This window comes from Schistocerca serialis, chromosome 6 (assembly GCF_023864345.2).
Source record: "Schistocerca serialis cubense isolate TAMUIC-IGC-003099 chromosome 6, iqSchSeri2.2, whole genome shotgun sequence".
Classification (NCBI taxonomy): domain Eukaryota; kingdom Metazoa; phylum Arthropoda; class Insecta; order Orthoptera; family Acrididae; genus Schistocerca; species Schistocerca serialis.
In genome coordinates, this window is record NC_064643.1 from 620,137,450 (window position 1) to 620,159,304 (window position 21,855).

At 40.9% G+C, this 21,855-nt stretch overlaps 1 protein-coding gene across 1 annotated transcript in view; it reads right to left on the reverse strand.

Moving 5' to 3' along the window:
• Window positions 1-21,855, reverse strand: part of LOC126484397 (diacylglycerol O-acyltransferase 1) — a 127,533-nt gene that overhangs the window by 63,446 nt on the left and 42,232 nt on the right. The window contains exon 2 of the mRNA XM_050107896.1: window positions 5,281-5,409. Within this exon, the coding sequence (XP_049963853.1) occupies window positions 5,281-5,409 (129 nt within the window). The remainder of the gene's footprint in view (window positions 1-5,280; window positions 5,410-21,855) is intronic.

The following is a 21,855-nucleotide window of genomic DNA, read 5'->3' on the forward strand; positions in this document are numbered from 1 at the left end:
CGCCCATATCGCAACGTCCACGCCGCCTCAAGCTGGAATTTATGAAAATTGCTAAAGAACAATTGGACGATCTGTTACAAAAGGGAATAATTGAACCTTCTTCCGGTTGCTGGGCTAGTCCTATCTTGTTCGACCAAAAGAAAGACGGTACTTGGCGTATGGTCGGAGACTATAGGCGTTTAAATGCCCGCACCAACATTGATAAATATCCGGTCCCACACATCGCAGACTTCAATCATGCACTCGCAGGTGCAAAGTACTTCTCTATTTTGGACTGTAAGCATGCATTTCATCAGATTCCTATGGCTCCGGAGGACATTGGAAAGACTGCCGTAACCACTCCCTTCGTGCTGTTCCAATACAAATTTATGCCGTTTGGGTTGAAAAATGCACCCCAAACGTGGCAGCGTTTCATCAATCAAACTTTATCCCATCTAGACTTTTGTTTTGTATATATGGACGACATATTGGTTTTTGCTTCTACTTTAGAACAGAGTGAGAAGCGTGTTCAAGTCGTGACAGATATTTTAGCAGCCGCTGGTATTGAACTGAACGATAAAAAGACTCAATTGCACCAGTCATCCGTCACATTCCTAAGTTATGTTGTCATCGGACGGTCTGACACCACCACAGGACAAGATCAAGCCTGTTCTCGAGATGCTACACCCTCAGACCTACAGGGAATTACGCAGGTTCATCGGAACAGTTAATTATTACCGGAAACATTTGCCAGCCGCTTCTGCGGTGCAGGCTCCTCTCACAGATGCTCTCGCTGGCCCACAAACTTCTGGCACCCACCAGGTACCATGGACACCAGACATGGACAAGGCATTTAATGAACTCAAACAGCTGTTGGCCTCCGCTGTCACTATTGCTCACCCACGGGCGGACGCCACAATGTTTATCACTACTGACGCTAGTGACAATGCTATCGGCGCAGTACTGAGTCAAACATACAACGATGTTACGACCCCCCTGCAGTTTTTCTCAAAAAAGCTAAACAACGCGCAGAAGAAATACTCAGCATTCGACAGAGAACTACTTGCAGTTTACGAGGCCATAAGACACTTCAGAACTGATGTTGAGGGACGAGATTTATATGTGCTCACTGATCACAAGCCGTTGGTTCCTGCCATAAAAAATCCTGCGGCTTATCCGCCCCCACGATGCTTTCGTCACATTGATTACATCTTGCAATTTACAAATGACATTCGCTACATCCGAGGAGCGGACAATGTGGTCGCTGATTTTCTCTCGCATGTTGGTGCTGTCACAACCTTAATTGACTTAACGGACCTACCTCGGTTGCAATCGGCAGACCCCGATACCATGCAGTTAATTTCAGACCACAGTTCCTCTCTCCAACCGGTACGCTCTACTTTCCCTGGCATATCTGACTTAGTGTTGTGTGATGAATCGATTGGTACGTTGCAGCCATTCATTCCTAAGCCCCTTCAACGCCAGGTCTTTGACAAACTACACACATTAGCACACCCCAGTGTCAAAGCCTCCACCTGTCTGGTAGCTGAATGGTTTGTCTGGAGAAACATGCGCCGTGACTGTCAGTCTTGGGCAAGGGCATGCATGGTGTGTCAACAGAGCAAAGTTTCCAGGCACACTTCTCCACCCCTTGGCTGTTTTGCCCAACCTCCAGGCCGGTTTCACCATGTTCATGTCAACCTCATAGGCCCTTTGCCCCCCCTCCGAGGGTTTCCGTTACTTGTTTACAGCTATTGACAGGATGACTCGGTGGGCTGAGGCTGTGCCTATTCTGAACATTACCTCTGAGACAGTAAGTCGAGCATTCTTAGATTCGTGGATCTCTAGATTTGGCTCACCTGTTTACCTCACCACTGACCAGGGGCGACAATTCGAGTCTTCAGTTTTCTCTGACTTATGTAAAATGTGTGGTATTGTCAAAATTCATACTTCTGCATACCACCCCCAAAGCAATGGGCTTGTCGAGCGATGGCATCGCACCCTGAAGTCTGCCCTGCGTTGCCATGACTCACTATGGACAGAGGCACTGCCCTTCGTGCTTCTTGGCCTTCGTGCGACTTTCAAGGAAGACCTCAAGGGGTCCGTAGCCGAGTTTGTATATGGCCAACCCCTGTTTTTGCCTGGAGAATTAGTCACTCCAACGCCACTTCCATGGGCCTCTGAACTCCCTTCACTTCTCGAGCGGGTGCGCTTGCACTGCAGCAAAATTCAGCCGCCACCTCCGGCTGCTCATACACCTCCGCGCGTGTACGTACCGCGCACGCTAGACTCTTGTGAGTACGTGTTTCTCAGAGATGACTCAGTCAAAGCCCCGCTTCAGTCGCCCTACACAGGTCCTTACAAGGTCGTCAAATGCTCTGAGAACAACATGGATCTCCTCATAAAAAGACTCTATAACCACGGTCTCACTCAACCGAGTGAAACTGGCTTTCATTGAGCCTCAGGTGAACCTCCCTGATTCTGCCCCTATTTCTCCCACTCCTGCTTCGAGCGGCCATCCATCTTCCCACACCATACATTTGGGTATTGATTTTCCACAGCATGTTTCTCTGCCGAGCACTGCTCCTCCTCCGCGTTCATCTAATTCGAGTGGCCAATCTTCTCGGGGCTTCACTCCTCACAGCCCTCGCAGTCGAACTGCCAACCACTCTGATTCTACCATTGTGTTACCATCTTCGTGTGACAGCTCTTTGTCACGCTGTTCAACCCACGCTGGCTCCTCGTTGCCTTCGGTCACGCTCCCTCGTCTGTCAGCTGATCGCCTGAGGTTGTCTCCTGCACAGTCTAGTGCACCTGCCAACCCCTTCTTAGCAGATGCTTCCCCCTACCATGGCTTTCCCACATCTCCCTGCCTCCCTACCATTGCTCGTACAGGTGCCATCCAAGAATTCACAACACATGTGCACCCTGATGACATACATAAATTATCTGTTGTCGTAGATGGCGATACAGTGTGTGTGGTACTCGCGTGTGGCAATATTGAGGGAGGAAGTGCAGAATCTCGTGTGGTGCGCCGCTTTAAATTGAGCAGAAGTGCTGCGTGTGGCAATTTGCGTGCCTTTGTTAGGCCTTCTGGCAAGGTGATTCTCCGCCTGCCGGCTGACGAAGTGCTACACCTTCACTCCAGGACGGGACGTCGTCTTCAGCCGCCGGCGTCGCTTGCTGACTTCACCATCGACGATCCGGGCTTCACCCCCCGGTCTCCTACCAGTCTACCGCTTCCACCTGACGCAGAAGAACTGTGCGTTACCTTCCTAATTTCTCACCCCCCCCCCCCCTCCATTCACGGGGACGTACTCCGTACTGCGCAGGGGGGGGGGGGGGGGGGGGGGGGCTATGTGGCGTAGAGCACCATAAAAATCGATATTTGTTCTGTGCATAAGTGTGCTATCTTTGAGGAGGGGGCTTTGGAGAGCATGTTGGACGCTAACGGCATTTAGCCTCCGGACTTGTATCTGTGTAGACGCTAAGTGTGAATAAATCTGTATATGAGAGAATTCTAGTTGTTTACCTACAACTATACCATATTCCCTCAGGAATAATAAAATAGTGCAATATGTTCAGTATTCCAAAGAAAGTAGATGTAAACTGTAGATGATAATGGGTATCTAAAATACTTAGAAGAACCAAAGTGGAACAGTACGACTAAGACCAAGAACACAGTGCCTGGATTAAAAAGGGCCCTCCTGCTAAATCTATACACAGGAAAAGCAATGATGGAAATAAAAGAAAGGTGCAGGAGTGATTAAAATTCTGGGTGAAAAAATGTCAATGGTAAGATTCACTGATGACACTGCTATCCTAAATTAGAGTGAAGAAGAATTACAGAATCAATTGGATTGAATGAACAATCTAAATGAGATGTAGCAGAAATGAGAATAGCAATAAACTTATCAAAATTAATTAAAATACTCATTTTTAAAAAAAAATAATGTAATTTGAGACATAAAAATTCTACTCACTAAGTGGCAGCAAGAGAATCAATCTTCCATTCTTATCCCATCTGGTAAGTCTCCACTGACCTGGGATTCTAGGCAACTTTCCCAAGCTCTCCCCATTTCCTAAACCTCACCAGCCCCTTTTCTTTGCCCCTCTTCCTTCCCCTTCAACTCTTCTGGAGTGGAGTGGAGTGGAGTCATAATGGATGAGTACATGCTCAAAAAATGGTGAAGACAGCAGTTGTCTTAGCTAATGGGTTAATCTGGAATTTTAAATTATTTAAGGTAATGATGATAGCAAGAGGACAGTTTAAACCTCCAACTGTAGTGATTCTCTGATTGTTCTCTATAAAATTGCAGACCAATTTTATTTGATAGTTACATTAATTTTATGGATGGTATTAGAGCTATGTAACAAGAAAATGAAAAACTAAATTTAGAAAAGATTTTTTATTTGACATTTAATGTAGATAATGTGGGGAGGGGAGGGGGGGTGAGGGATTAAATTAAGGAGATGGGACGTTAACAGACTGAAAGAACCAGAATTTGTTGAGAATATAATTTAACTGGACAGATAGGTTGTCGAAATTTTCAAAGGGAAAGGAATACAGTAAAAGACAATGGATAGCTTAGATAGAAAAAACAGTGAATGCAGCAGAGGATCAGATAGGTAAAAAGTCAAGGGTTGATAGAAATTCTTGGATAACACAGGAGATATTGCATTTATTTCATGAAAGCATTAAATGAAGCAGGTTAAAGGAATACAAGAATCTAAAAAAAATTAGTGACAGGAAGTGCAGAATGGCTATAAGGCATATTTGAAAGACTTAGAAGCATATTTCATTAAGGGAAAAAAGAGATACCACCTACAGGAAAACTGAAGACATTTCTGAGAAAAGAGAAGAGCTCAGATGGAAAACCAGTGCTAAGCAAAGAAGAGAAAGCTGAAATGTGGAAGGAGTACTAGAGGTGTACAAGGGAGCTGAACTTGCAGGCAATATTATAAAAACAGAAGAGAATGTAGATGAAGGTGAAATGGAAGATATGATGCTGCGAGAAGAATTTGACAGAGCACTGAAAGACCCAGAAGTAAACTATGTCCTGACTAGTAAATTGTAAGAGTGTGAGTGTGCACGCACCAGTTACCTCTGAAAATGGACATTATCCTAAAGCTTAGCATGTTTTCCATTTTGTTTACATGTCTATTAATCACTGAGCAATTCAGCCGTGTGAAGTGGTTGCTTTTATTTCTTCCATTAATTATGTTCCAGTATTCTCTTTTCAAATTTCCATGAAACAATTCACTTCCTAAAACCATCAGCTTAGTCAGTGGATAACTTACTTTATTAGATTCTCCAGAAGCAATCTCATTCCACCAATAGCAAGTAGCAGGAACGCCCAGTTAACAAATCCAACAAAGTTGTCAAATCCTGATGACCATGAAAATAGTGAATCCCTGGGTCTATGACATCTGAAACAAAGTTACATTAGATTAGGTGAGAGTAATTGATAGAATAAGGGTAAAAAGGATACTGTGCAGCTCCAAGGAATGACTGATTTGTTTACCCTCTCATATTTAGTAAGTTGTATGAGCACTCAAAATTACAATTTCACACAAAAGGCACTATATACAATATAAAGTAATTGTATCTTCAAATTACCCAAAATAGACAATTTAAATTTATCAGTAACAGTGCCTTTGTATTTATCAGGAACTTCTCATATGTTATCTAAACTTCAAAAAATATTTTATGGCAGTTGTTTTTTGTATTTGTTTGAAAGGAAAACCTTGTTAAAATAACCAAGTCAAAACTGTTAAAACATTTGCTATTTGTGTGATACTTTGTTTACAATCCATATTTAAATGCAGCTACCGTATGTCTGAAGTTATCCAGGTGGAAAGAGAGTGGCCACTTTTGTGAAAATGCCTTTTTAAACTATAATTATAAAGCTACATCTACACCTACATAATACTCTGTGAGCAACCACAAGATGACGGTGGTGGAGTGCATCTATTAACACTACTCGTCATTTGCTTTCCTGACCCATTCACAAAGATAGCAAGGGAATAACAACTGTCTATAATCCTCCATACGAGCCCTAATTTCTCTTATCTTTGCAGTCATTATATGACATATGTTGGTGGCTGTAAAATCATCCTACAGTCAGCTGCAAACCCTAGTCCTCTGAATTTTCTGAATAATGTGTCACAAAAAAAGTGTGGTCTTCCCTCCTGAGATTCCCATTTGAGTTCACAAAGCATCTCTGTAACATATGTATGCTGAGTGACCTTACTAGTAACAAATCTAGCAACCCACCTCTGAACTGCTTTGATGTCTTTCTTTAATCTGACCCAGAGGGTATCCCAATCACTCTACCAGTACTGAAAAATGGGTCACACTAGCATTCTACACACAGTCTCTTTTACAGCTGAACCAAATTTTCCTAAAAGTTTCCTAAACAATCAAAGTCTACCATTCATCCCCATCATTGTCATCACAAGCTTGTTCCATTCCACATTGCTTTCCAGCTTTACATCTAGATATTTAACCAATATGGCTGTGTCAAGCAGCCAACTACTGCCACTGGACATCACTAAATTATTTTTCCTTATCTGCATTAAATTCTATTTTTCTTCATTTAGAGCAAGCTATCACTCATCCCATCAATTAGACGTTTTGTTTAAGTCTTCTCTTATTCCACTACAGTCAGTTATGATACCTTCCCATACACAACAGCATAATCATCCAATAGCTGTGGATTGCTGTCCACCCTGTCCATCAGATCACTTATGTGCACAGATAAGAGCAGCCTCATCTCTCTTCCCTGGGGCACTACGACAATATCCTTGTCTCTGATGAATGCTTGCTGTTGAGGGTAACATATTGGATTGTAGGATATAATTTCCAACTGATGTTGAGAGTGAGCTGATATGAAACTTCCTACCAGATTAAAACTGTGTTTCCCTACTGAAAAGTCCCCAATCCAGTTACGAATTTCATTTTATAGACCATATGATCATGCTTTTCACAACAAATGTAGGTGTGGCACTTTGTCAAATGCTTTTCAGAAATCAAGGAATACTGTATCTACCTGACTGCCTTGATCCAAAGTTTTCAATATATCACATGAGAAATGTGCGAGTCGGGTTTCACATGATCCATGTTTTTGCAATCCATTCTGGTTGGCATTGAGGAGATCAATCTGTTCATGATACCTCATTATGTTTGAGTTCAGAATATATTCTAAGATTCTACAACATGTCAGTGTCAAGAATACTGGATAGTAGTTTTATGGATCACTTCTACTACACTTCTTGTAGATGGGTGTGACCTGTGCTTTTTTTCCAAGAAATGGAAATGGGTTTTTGTTCAAGGGATCTACAATACATTGTAGTTGGAAGAGGGCTTACTCAACCACAAATCTGGTACAAAATCTGCTGAGGATTCCATTAGGACCTACAGCTTTGTTCAGTTTTAACAATTTCAGCTGTTTCTCAACACCTCTGGCAATAATACTTATTTTATTCACCTTTTCAGTGATATGAGGATTAAATGGGGCCTGTTCTCCAGGGTTTTTCTTTGTAAAGGAACATTTGAAAATGGAGTTAAGCATTTCATCTTGTTTTGCTACCCTCAATTTCAGTTTGTCTCATTTGCTAGAAACTTGACACTAACATAAGTCTCTTTATCACATGACGTGTGAACTGTCGTGGGGTCCTGTAGTGGGCAGGTGTTGTGGCAACAGTAATACACCTTCTCACCTGTATCTGCATCCATACTCTGCAAATTACTGAAATCCATGGCAGAGGGTGCTTCCTACGGTATCATTAAGCTCCCTCTTGTTCCATTCGCATATGGAGTGTGGAAGGAATGACTACTATAACATCTTTATGCAGCCATAATTCGACTAATTATGTCTTCGCAGCCTGATTGAGTGTGACCTAGTAGTACTCACTGTATGTTTAAAACCTGGTAGATGGATAAAAATGAGGCGATTTTCAGAAGAATCAGCACTGAAAAGAATATGTGATAAAACTGAGAAGAAGCAGGGACAGGACAATAAACCACGTTTTAAGACATCAGGGGTAACTTCTATGGTACTAGAGGCAGTTACAGGCTAAAAACTAAGTGAAGACAGATACAGGAAAAAAATTTAACTGAGAAATTTGTGTATAAATTATACCACAATAAGAAGAGTTTGGCACAGGAGAGGAAATCATTTGTAGCTGCATCAAACTGATCAGGATAATGACTTTTTTTTTTTCAAAGTTATTGCCAGTTCAACCACATTGTCTGATCTTTCACCAAAAGATGCTAACACTGACACTCACAAAGATTGTGCCACATCGATGAAGTCAGCTAGAAACCCAACAGCCTTAAATTAAACAGCTTTCAAGATACCACAAGCAGTTACCCAAAGCAATGTCTTAACACAGACATTGGAGACCGACACATCAAAGGGAAGGAGTGTGTCGCTGTATATGGATTCAACCAAGTTGTGAAGGAACAGACAAAATTTTTGTTCTGTGGCACAGTGTAAGTAGACCACCACAGTATAGAAGTGCTTCATAAAGAGACATGATCTCTGCACACTGATAAGAGCTTTCTATGTATAAAATTCCTTGAAACCAATTCTGTAAGCAATACTGAGTTATATCCTGGTGACGAAACAGTAAAGGAAGATTATCCATGCCTTCCATGTATGGTGAAGTCTAAACAGAAATATTCAGTAGAAAGAACAGTCCAACTTCATGGACATCTGGATTGGTATTAGTACTTTCATCACTAGTCAGAATGTTTCTGCAAGCAAGTTTCTTAATATGGTCCATTGTTCACAGAACTTATGTCTCGTGGCAGATTGCAATAGAAGAAATGGGCTTCATCAATGAATTATAGGAATTTAAGTAGGGTCATACTGAGTGACAAATTATACTACACACTGTTGTGATCAATTTGACACTCGCTGACTTTGATGGATGTCAATCTTTACTCACTAAAATGTTTTGTGGGCATGGGCAGATGAGGACAGTACCATCAATTCCAGAGATATATATATATATATATATATATATATATATATATATATATATATATATATATATATATAAAAAAAACAAAGATGATGTGACTTACCAAATGAAAGTGCTGGCAGGTCGACAGACACACAAACAAACACAAACATACACACAAAATTCAAGCTTTCGCAACAAACTGTTGCCTCATCAGGAAAGAGGGAAGGAGAGGGAAAGACGAAAGGATGTGGGTTTTAAGGGAGAGGGTAAGGAGTCATTCCAATCCCGGGAGCGGAAAGACTTACCTTAGGGGGAAAAAAGGACGGGTATACACTCGCACACACACACATATCCATCCACACATATACAGACACAAGCAGACATAAACAACAGTTTGTTGCGAAAGCTTGAATTTTGTGTGTATGTTTGTTTGTGTGTCTGTCGACCTGCCAGCACTTTCATTTGGTAAGTCACATCATCTTTGTTTTTAGATATATATTTCCTACGTGGAATGTTTCCCTCTATTATAACCATATATATATATATATATACAATTTAGGGACCAGACAGTGAAGTCAGGTCTTTCAGTCAAGTGGATGAAGTTAGTAATGTCCACCAGAAATTTAATTTAATTTAATTTAATTTAATTATGAAAGTATCTAGGAGCAGTAAACTTTAGGCACTGAAAGCAATATTGATGCCAAAGCTGAGAAGGAATTCAAGAAGTAGTAGAAGTACATGGATCAAGCCAATGCATGGGTCAGAGCAGACAAATAGTCTTCCAGGGCACATCAGTGGTGAGAGAAAACCTCACCCATACCTGAATCCTTCCAATTCAATTACAAATGTTGTTTTCTTTTAGGGCACAAAAAATGACTGTGGTCATACACTCATATCAGAACCACAGAACATGAAGACAAAAAATGAGTTAAAAGTGACTATACATTAAGCCCAATTGATGTAATGAAAGATCACTAAAAATTGTGACTGAGAAAGGTCCATAAAATACACCATAGGGACAATGGAGGTCCTGAACTAAAACTTAAATGCCCTTCACCAAATTGCTACAATGGATAAAAAGTGAAACATATTTGACAGCCCCCGTGTCATTCACCTAAACTGCCGATAACTCAGATGGCAAACATAAATGAGAACATAAGTGGTTAAGAAAGGGCATTCTATCAGGAAATGACAAACCACCAAAGGTTGAGGTCAATGAGAAAGTGTTGGGGGAGCACCACTTAACAAATGGCAACAGCTAGAAAGACAGTGCCCAAGACACAACCTAGCTAAAATGGTCTCATGGCGAGGGGGCTGAGTGGAGGTCTGCCAAGCCACTGAGAGGAGGTTTAATTCCCAAGAGCTTCCTGGCAGATTAACACTGTGTGCCAGACAGACTCCAACTCGGGACCTTTGCCTTTGGTGAGCAAGTGCTCTACCATCTGACCTACCCAAGCACGACTCACAAGCCGCTCTCACAGCTTCAATTCTGCCAATACCTCATCTCCTACCTTCCGAACTTCACAGAAGCTATTCTGCAAACATTGCAGCACTCCTGGAAGAAAGAAAGCTGTGAGGATGGGTTGAGAGTCTTGCTTGGGTAGCTCAGATGGTAGAGCAGTTGCCCACAAAAGGCAAAGGTCCCGAGCGTGTGTCAATCTGGCACACAGTTTTAATCTGCTAGGAAGTTTCACTGTTTTCAGCAGTTATGAACCAATGGGGAGGGGTTTGTGGAGAGTGGAAGGGGTATGTGGTGACAGCACATTCTGAAGTTCATTTCTAAAAGATTTTGCTTGAAGTCATCCAAACCCACTGTGCCCAGCATCCCTCCCTCAGTCTTTCATCCAAAGTCTATTTACACTCCTGTTATAAGGCCTACTATAATAACTGAAGCCAGCAATTCCAAACACAAATCTTAAAACACCCACATATCAAATGACTGAAAATGCAAAATTAAAAAAGAAAAGAAAAACAAGCAATGTCAGAATTCAGTCTTTTGTAGTGACGCATTTTATTTTATTTTGAAACAATGTGTAACTACTAGTTTTCAAATTCTGCACTGACTTTGTGTAGCTGTGTGTGTTCAGCCACCAAGCTAGCAGTCCCTAGATTCAGGAGGCAAGGTGGTTTGACTCCATCCACTGGCAACCTCAAAAATGATTTTCTGTGGCTTTTCATTTTCAATTTAGGCAAATACTGGGGTTGGTCCCTTACCATAGGCCACCTTTCTTTCCTGACACACTCCAGTTCCCTTAAAGATACAGCCCCTCTACTTAAATGAAAATAGTTGCATTTAAGGCAAGCCAAGCATCTCTTCACAGATCTTGGCACTAAAAGCCACATGATAAATAAATAATAACCTAAATTCTCCTCATTTAGGCTCATGTATTTCTCTGCCAGGACATTCCTTAATCCGTAAAATGAGCTTTACATTGCACAAACTGATACACGCATACTTAAATGTCAAAATCTCTGAAGTGTGAGGAGGAATAATTCCAAATCATTTGTACTTTTGCCACCAAAAATTACTGTAGCTTCTCAGCTGAACAGTGCTCTCTTTATTCCAAAACCATTGTCAGTAATAAACCCAGTGTCACAAAATATTTGTGCTCATACATTCTCCATCGCTTCCTCAGCTCAAATCCAGACTGAAAGAAGAAGAGTGTAAAATGACCTTAGAGGGTGAAGGGAGAGTGGAGCATAACAGCTGTTTAGTGGTTTGCTGAAATACAATACTCCTAAGTAATGAGACTACTCCACTAGTTTTCATCAAGATCATTTTTGGATAAAATGATTTATTGTCCTCTATGGAAATTCAGAATTAATGAAAAAGTTGAGTCTTTTTAAGATCCTCAAACAAATTGGATCCTCCCCCTCCACCCTCCCCTTGATAAAATCCTGGTTATGTCCTTAGTATGGGTGATTTAAAGACTGATATTTTTTCTTGTATAAATCAAAGCACAGCTTCTAGCAAAAATGTTTCTCGGTACATTAAACTACATTACATTTTCTACAAAAAAGGTCATATTTATTTTGGCTTTAACAGTTTCCACATTCACAGGTCAGTAAAAATTAACATTACCCTTAAATGAAGTGGGTTAAAATAAATATTCAATGCATGTGCCACATATAAGTTCAGTAGAACTGTATTAATGGGTAAACTGTGTTCCAGGGGTGCAACAGAGTGGAGGGGAGGAGGCATATGTGGGGTAGAAGGGTGAGGGAAGTTAGGTCACCGAACTGTTTTCATGCACTTCCCTCTTTCATAGCTCTTCAGAATAAAGATTAACCAGGCAATTAGTCTACCTATTCAGCTATGTCACAAGAAGCAACTACAGGCTGTTTCATGATGATCTATCAACCAACCACATTGTGTCTTAATCACTGGTGACATGATCAGCTCGCCCTATTTGCCCAAGAAATTCACAGTGCCGTAGACACTGGCGAGCAGATTGATGCCGTATTCCTGGACTTCAGGAAGGCATTTGATACGGTTCCGCACTTACGTTTAGTGAAAAAAATACGAGCTTACGGAATATCGGACCAGGTTTGTGATTGGATTCAGGATTTCCTAGAAGAAAGAACACAACATGTCATTCTTAACGGTTCAAAATCTGCAGATGTAGAGGTAATTTCGGGAGTACCGCAGGGAAGCGTGATAGGACCTTTATTGTTTACAATATACATAAATGACTTAGTTGACAACATCGGTAGCTCCGTGAGGCTATTTGCAGATGACACGGTTGTCTACAAGAAAGTAGCAACATCAGAAGACTCGTACGTACTCCAGGAGGACCTGCAGAGGATTAATGCATGGTGCGACAGCTGGCAGCTTTCCCTAAACGTAGATAAATGTAATATAATGCGCATACATAGGGGCAGAAATCCATTCCAGTATGATTATGCCATAGGTGGTAAATCATTGGAAGCGGTAACGACCGTAAAATACTTAGGAGTTACTATCCGGAGCGATCTGAAGTGGAATGATCACATAAAACAAATAGTGGGAAAAGCAGGCGCCAGGTTGAGATTCATAGGAAGAATTCTAAGAAAATGTGACTCATCGACGAAAGAAGTAGCTTACAAAACGCTTGTTCGTCCGATTCTTGAGTATTGCTCATCAGTATGGGACCCTTACCAGGTTGGATTAATAGAAGAGATAGACATGATCCAGCGAAAAGCAGCGCGATTCGTCATGGGGACATTTAGTCAGCGCGAGAGCGTTACGGAGATGCTGAACAAGCTCCAGTGGCGGACACTTCAAGAAAGGCGTTACGCAATACGGAGAGGTTTATTATCGAAATTACGAGAGAGCACATTCCGGGAAGAGATGGGCAACATATTACTACCGCCCACATATATCTCGCGTAATGATCACAACGAAAAGATCCGAGAAATTAGAGCAAATACGGAGACTTACAAGCAGTCGTTCTTCCCACGCACAATTCGTGAATGGAACAGGGAAGGGGGGATCAGATAGTGGTACAATAAGTACCCTCCGCCACACACCGTAAGGTGGCTCGCGGAGTATAGATGTAGATGTAGATGTAGATGTAGATGATGTGCAGAAATGCCCAATGGTGTTTATTTGCCACAAAATGCATTAACACTACATAGAAAGCAAAGATGAGTTACTAATAATACCAATGCAAGTAATGCACACCATTCTACATTGCCAGAAGGGGAATTTGTTCTTAGTCATCCTTTATGGCAGTTCTAGTGTCTTCCGAAAAACAGCATTTCTGTCCAATTTCCTTATGAGAATAGAACAAGCAACTTCACTGAGCACATCTTTACATGTAGTAGTGCTATTTTCACGATGACCAAGAAGTGTAATTTGTAAGTTCTGCTGTTGCTTTAAAGCACAAAACAACTAAGGCCCTAAGCAGCCATGTCATAACTTAAAACAATCATTATCAAAGGAATTTGAAGTCAATAATACGCAGAGCCTAATCAGCTGTAGTACAGGGACAGCTAAAAACTTGTGGATGTTATGGGTCTTAGATCAGAAATAACACACTTAAGCTGTTGAATGAATATTTATTTAAGCACAGAACAAGGCAACTACAGCATAGCTGAACAAATTTAGTGCACTCAGTACACATAGACAAAGTGAATCGAAGATCCTCGGATCCAAAGATATGGTGCATTACAGCAGCGGCACCACAGTTCTTGAATTTCGTCGGCACATCAGACCGAACCGAAGGTAACTGCTTAGCTGAGGGGTGAAACAATGTCCTTCACATGACTATCATTCACAATGTCACTAAGTGGCATGCTCTGTGTATAGCAGCCATTTCTGCGTAGCTGCACTTGACTGGCCATGTCAGGACGGTCACGGTTAAGTGGCCACCGGCATGGACGGGCCCAGATAATTTTTCACTTTTAACCAAATGCACATTAGGTACACTAGTAAAGACACAGGCACAGTTAATAGGGTTCGAGGCACTATCACAGAAGGACACTGGTAGAGCCATTGTTCCAAATACAGTGTGGACCAGCACATGAAGTCCGTTAATGATGAAACAAAGCACAAAATAATTCCTGAACACATGACAACGATATTGGGGTCACCATTGTGGATATTACATGTCTTAGATCAGTAATAACACACTTTAGCTGTCGAATGAACATTTATTTAAGCACAGAACAGGGAGAATACAACACGGCTGTACAAACGGAGTGCACTCAGTACACATAGATAAAGTGAATCAAAGATCCTCGGTCAAAAGATATGGCACTTTATGCCAGTGGTGTCACAAACTAAACTATCACTTCCCCTTTGAGGAGGTTGCTCAAACAGTTGAAAATTCAGTTTCCTTGACCATATTACGTAAGCACAGTGGTGCTGGGTCTCCACTTAAGTGGTGGTGACAAACAACGATGCCCAATACGCAGCTAGCTAAAAATGTCTCCTCACGATGAGAGGGGGAGGTGTTTAATTTCCCAGAGTTTGCCCCCATATAGAAAAGACTAGTGGTCATGCCAGAGTGAGAATGTTCCTACAAGCAGCAACACAGGCATCTGTAGAGACAGAATAACTAAAATGCCTAGGTAGTCTGATTGTAGCCTTGGCAACAGCAGCAGAAACTTCATTTCCCAACACTCCAACGTCACATGGGACCCACATAAACATCATGTTTGATCCATCATCAGTGAGTTGACACATTCTTGGATACATTATACTAAGGGGTGGTATGTGAATAGCATATAGAAGCTCTGGAGCGCAATAAGTAAATCTGAACTTAATACACAACAGAAGTGTGTCATCAGATGTACTGGGTGGCCTGATAGAGGGCGGAGAGCCCTGAAAAAAAAAAAAAAAAAAAAAAAAAAAAAAAAAAAAAAAAAAAAAAATCTGGCACTTTACTAGAAGCCAGTATCTAAAATGTATGTTGCCAATCTGACATCACAGTTGGTTTTACAGCCATCAGTGTAGAGGAAGGTGCTGTCTCCAAGCTGCTTGCAAAGTTCAAGGAACTTACAGCGATAGGTTAAGTCTAGAGTAGTGTTGGTTGGTTGGTTGGTTGTTTTGAGGAAGGAGACCAGACAGCGAGGTCATCGGTCTCATCGGATTAGGGAAGGACAGGGAAGGAAGTTGGCCGTGCCCTTTGAAAGGAACCATCCTGGCATTTGACTGGAGCGATTTAGGGAAATCACTCCAAACCTAAATCAGGATGGCCGGACGTGGGATTGAACCGTCGTCCTCCCGAATTCGAGTCCAGTGTCTAACCACTGCGCCACCTTGCTCGGTCTAGAGTAGTGTCCTTGGGAAGCAAACTAAGACCAAGATGAATGTGGACATCTGCAAGAAGTCAAGGCATTTCAAGGCTCTCACCCCTCGATGATATGGCAGGTAACTTAAGATTATGCTTCTGAAGCAGTATACAAAAGCAAATTGTGGAAGGCAACGAAAAAGTTGCACTTACCCCATAAAGGTTATCAATGGAGTTATCAAAAAAGGACACATAAGATGGATGGTTGGGCATAGAGAACACATGACGTGTGTATCTGCTGAGGAGGTGATGATGATGCTGGTATTACAGTAGAACTTCGGAAGCATCTGCATGTACACTTCACTGGGCTAGTCTAGAACGCTCCTGTGGCCAAATGTATGCTTTGATGGTCGATTGTGTTCAGATGGCACATAAAATAGATGATTGTGCAGCTGAGTATAGGAGAAACACTCAGTCCATTTTTATTACCGGTAGATAAGGGATCAGTATAACCAGAGGATGATTTTCTGATCTGCTCCCCATGAAGTATCATTTAAAACACATTTGATATTTAGAGATCAGGTACAGCATGCTACCGGATAAGGTATGTGGGAGAACCAACAGTTTCCTATTGTGTGTGAGCCCCAAGAATTTCGTGGTTTTGACAAATAGAAGAGCAACAGGACCAAGATGTAAGGACAGTGGAAGAAACTCCTTATGCCACAAGAAGTTCAGCCAGACAGTTTTTACAACTGAAAAGTTAAAGCCTTTGTCGATTCTCCATGAATAAAGATGGTTGAGGCATCACTGAAATCACTCAACTAAATATGTCGATTGACAGCTGCAGCATATCACAAAGTCATCCACAAAAAGAGAGCCCGAGATGCCTGGCAGGGAACAGTCCATGACAGGGGTAGTTGCTACGGAAAATACAGCTACACTCAACAGAGCCCTGAGGCACTCTGTTCTCCTGAATAAAAGTATTCAACAAAGCTAAACACTTTGAAAACCTGTATTTTTAAAAGCTCCTGAATAAAATGGGGCAAGAGGCCTCTGAAGTCCCATGCATGCATTGTGCAGTGGATGCCCTTCCTCCAGCAGGTACCTTAAGCCTTCTCCAAACAAAAAACGACAGCTGCAGTTTAGTATTTGCACAGAAAATTGTTCATTATATGGGTTGACAGGGTGACAAGATGATCAACAGCAGAGTGGTGCTTATGAAATCCACATTGTGCATTTGTTAGCAAATTTTGAGAAGTCATCACACCAGTTGACCATTGATCGTGCAATCCATCACCTTGCAGACACTGTTTGTGAGGGAAACTGGGCAGTAGCTGGTTGGAAGATGTTTGTCCTTACCAGGCTTAGGTATGGGGATTACAGTCGTTTCACACTGATAATTTGTAAGTGTGGTGCTGTCATTGACCTATAGTGTTGGTGTTAAAGGGCTGGATTGATAAATGTGGCACCTTACAACCAAATCATTGACATCATACTGTAAAATCATGTAATTGTGTTGTATTCAATTGGTGAATTAATGAATGACCAAAAAGTGATTGCATTTCTCTCACTATTCACTGTGTTACTGGTATAATGCTCGAAAATATTTTTCATTCTGGAATTGAAAGCTAATATGTCTGATGGATTGACACTGATCGCATTCAAGTGTAAACCAATAATCTCATGTTGGTTCACTTAGTTACAATAGCTCTAGTTCTGTAATACCTAGGTGACACACTTCTGGTGTAGGACAGTGCAATTTAAGCCTCTGGCACTTCATATATTAGGAGAGCTGAGGGTGAGGTGAAGCACCTGGTACCCTTCATGCTGTTCAAAGTATTCCAGGCAGTGATAGTGAAGATAATTAAATCAACATTGTCAGATACATATTGACATGTTACACTTTGGACAAGCTCTTCAGTGTAATAGACGATAGCTCCAACTCTTTTGCTCTTTTACACAACTACTTACTTAACAATTTCAAGGAATTCTCATTCAGACTTAAAATTACTCCACTTTGTGAATATAATCTCAGTGAAGTAATTCTGTCTACTCATGTAAGAGGATAGTAAATGCTAGGGAGTTATAGTCAGTCTGGACTGAAAAGTGAGCACTGCTAGTCGTGGGGAAAGCCTCTTGCCTCTCCTGGAAGAACAGTGCAGTTACTGTACAGGTGGACTAAGCATCACTTTCTCTTCTATATGCAGTGATTTACACAGATTTGGTCCATAAGCATTTCTAATGTCAGTGTTATTAGTAACTCATCTGTGTTCCATGTAGTGTTAGCACGCCTCATGGAAAATTATCACCTCCAGCCATGCCTGCACAATGCATCAAAATCCATAAGGTGTGCTGTGGGGTAAACACATTGTAGTTGTTTCCTGTTAAGTAGTTTGGTAGATAGAGTGGGGAATCAGCTGCTTGATCTTCAATCTGTAGACCTATGACGTAAGTCCACGACCACAATCTGTCAACCTAACTTCCCTCACACTTCTAACCACGGCCCTTCCCCCCTCCTCCTCCTCTCCACCATGTTACACTTCTGGAACATAATTTAACCATTATATAGATCTACTGCACTTCACTGGTAATCCACGGTGTTTGATCTTGCAGCCTTTCTTGTCTCTTTACTTTGGGAAATGCTACATTAAAATGGTATTTAATTGTTGAAATAAATGCATCATATTTTTCCATTTACATTCTTGGCCTGTAGGGTTCCATTACACTTACAAGATCAGCCGTTTCGTTACGTAAACGGCCATGACATGTCCACGGAAAGTCATAGCTGACGAATTTTAGATTAACTTTCGGGCACTTTTCGTGTAACCAGTAGTTGCATTTGATACACAGAATACCCTTCATCACACATGTTTCACATTCTCTACTCTAAGAACTGTTCATTTTTTGCCTTTTTAACGAGAGAGAAGCGTCACTACACTTTTCTATCGGCGCCATCTTATGTCACAGCTCAAAGGCTGTTTGGAAATCAACTGGTTATAAATCTAAAAAAAGACTATATATGCTGTGTTTAAAAACAAGGAGAAGGCTGTAGACATGGATTTAGAGGTTGATGGAACAAGGCTGGAAGAAGTAGAATCTGCTAGATTCTTAGGTATTCTTGTGGATAATGAACTGAAATGGAAAAAAAAACAATGTAAGAAACTTAACTGTCATATTCTTAATGATGGAGCTATCACAGTATTCAGACAAAAACCTTTTGTGTACAGTGCATCATGGACTTTTCGAGCCATACTTACAGTATGGAGTGACTGTGTGTGGAAACGTAAACAAACAAGAGACAAAACGAGTGTTCACATTACAAAAACAGCAATTAGGACCATTTTAAGAAGAAAGACCTCAAATGGGCAGAAACTGTTTGAAGAAGTTAGGTATCTTAACTTTTTCATCGTGTGTGTATATATATATATATATATATCAACAAAATTGGCTCTGAGCACTATGGGACTCAACTGCTGAGGTCATTAGAACTTAGAACTAGTTAAACCTAACTAACCTAAGGACATCACAAACATCCATGCCCGAGGCAGGATTCGAACCTGCGACCGTATCGGTCTTGCGGTTCCAGACTGCACCGCCTTTAACCGTACAGCCACTTCGGCCGGCAATAAAACAACAATGTACTTCATAAAAGGTAGTGATGACTGGATTACAAACGCTAGTGCCCACACTCACAATACAAGAAGGAAGAATGACGTACGGAGCATACCCCACCGACTGGCAATGTTAGAAAAAGGACCCCAGTACTCTGGTATCAGACTACTAAGAAGTCTTCCTAAAAACCTGCAAGATAGCGTACTTGACAATGACTTTCCAAAGAAACAAAGACTATCTCATTGAAAAAGTTTTACAGTGCTGCAGATTATTAATGCCATTAAATTTTCATATATTGTTATTCATTATCAATTATGTAAAAATGTAAGCTTAAGGGGTAGAAAAATAAGTGATAATGAATATTACTACTTTGACATGTCTTATATTACACGTAAATTTACTGTACACAATGTAATCTTACAGGATCAAATAAAATTCAATTCAACAAGTGAAACACACATTGAATATTTATTTTTAACTCACTTCATTAAAGATAAACAATATTTCAACTATCTGCAGTTCTTCCAACCCCTGCAAAATTGAAACTATGAGTGCTAGAGGAAAAATTAATAGGCTTTTATATGTAGGAAATTTAATGCAGTTTAATTTTGCACTGGGAAACAATTCCGCAAAAGCAGCGGTTTTTGAGCTATCAAACAACAACATTGAAAGTGACCTTTAAATCATCCCCTATGTCAATGTTCACACTTCACCTGTAACAATTTTTAGTATGCTGTTCATATCATTCCCTTTTATCACTGTGCAAAAATTTAACTATACGAATTTCCCCTACCACCCCCACCCCCCCCCATCCCCCATCTATCTTCTCTGGTCTTCTTTGACTGTTCTAAGAACTCCACTGACAAGTATAAGCTGACTGTATAAGTGGCAGCTGTTAACGGTACCAATGTCCAACAGCAAGGGGGTGGTCATGAAAACACGACCTAGCTGTAGTCAAACTGAAAGGTATTTTAATTTTCACTCATGTGACGAGAAAGGGTTACGCACTGTCGATAGTAAACAAGGCACTCGATCGTTTTAAATTATGGATATACCGAAAGCAGTAACAGCCATCGCCCACCCATGCGTTAGCCAAGACCAGCTACTGCCCATTGTTGGCCGCACTCGAGCGCAGTTTTGTTAATTAGTCCAGTTCTCACTTACAGTTAAATTTAACGGAAGTGCTACCATTTATTGTTCTTGTTCTGTGTACTGCTGTGCTGTTTCTAAACACAGGTAAATGTGTAACCAGAAAGAATAGGAAAACCAATTTCGATTCGTCCACTCGTGTTATGGCGGGTTAAAAGTACGTACGCCCTACTATAATAGCCTTAATACCTATCTACAGCAGTTTAATGCTAGCATTGAAGTCGTCATTTGGAGACAGGGAGAACTTGGGAGTTGGCGATAATTCAGTATTCGACAAGGCAGTGGGGCAGTAAACATAACAACAAATAATATGAAAGTCAGTGTATAAAAATACACTGATTTGCCCATGTCGCTCAAAAATCGCTTTTATAAACGAAAGTATCTCCCAGAAAGGGATGTTGCATTTCTTTATAAACTTTGCTCAAAATTATCTCATTAGTTGGCCAAATGGCAAAATATTTCCCAATCCGGTCACCTGGGCAGTAGGCCTAATCAGTTATGAAAACTGAGTTGCATTATGGAACGATGGGGTCTATGGAGAAGGGAAGGGGTATATGATGGCAGCACATTCCTTAGTTCTTTCGTTTCTAACAGTTTTTATTTTTACAACAGGCTGCTTGAATTTGTCCGAACTAACTGCACCCCACCCCATTACCTTTTCGACCCTAATCGATTTGCAGTCTTACTACTATAATAAATCTTTTCCAGATATTACACGAATATATTTAAACTATAATGTTTTAAGTTACAGAAACAATTCTATAAAAGGTAATGTTTTCGTTATTTTTGTAACAGTACTTATCTTTATTTGGGGAATAATTATGTATTTCTCGGCAGTCAGAATTTAATTTTAACGTGTTTTGCGTAAGATTTTGACAATATTTGTAGTTCGGCGATATTTACAATGCAAGGCAGCTAGCGAACGTCATTTTGTACTATGTATATGTGCATAAAGATGGCTCGCTTGTGGAACGGCGATATATCATGTCTTCCAGCTTTACTGCAGGAAGGATCTACTGTGAAATGTCATTCGTAATATCCTTGGAACAGTGAGTCCAACCGTCGCAACTCTAAAGTATTTACAAATAAACATCACATAAAGGATAACGTATGTTGTACATCACAGACGACGATGTTTATCATCGAAGACTGTGTAACCATATTACTATCGATAAATGAGAAGCTACTGGCATTTTCTGTGATCTGTCAGAAGCCTCTGACTGTGTGAACCACAGCATTCGCGTATGTAAATTAGAATATTATGGTGTCACCAGCAATGCTGCGAAATGGTTTGAGTCTTATCTAACAGGAAACAAAGGGTGTCGTTGCGAAATACCTGTGCAGTAAGTAGTCAAACTTCATCTGACTGGGAATTAATTACATGTAATGTTGCTCAAGGTTCCATCTTGGGTCCATTGCTGTTCGT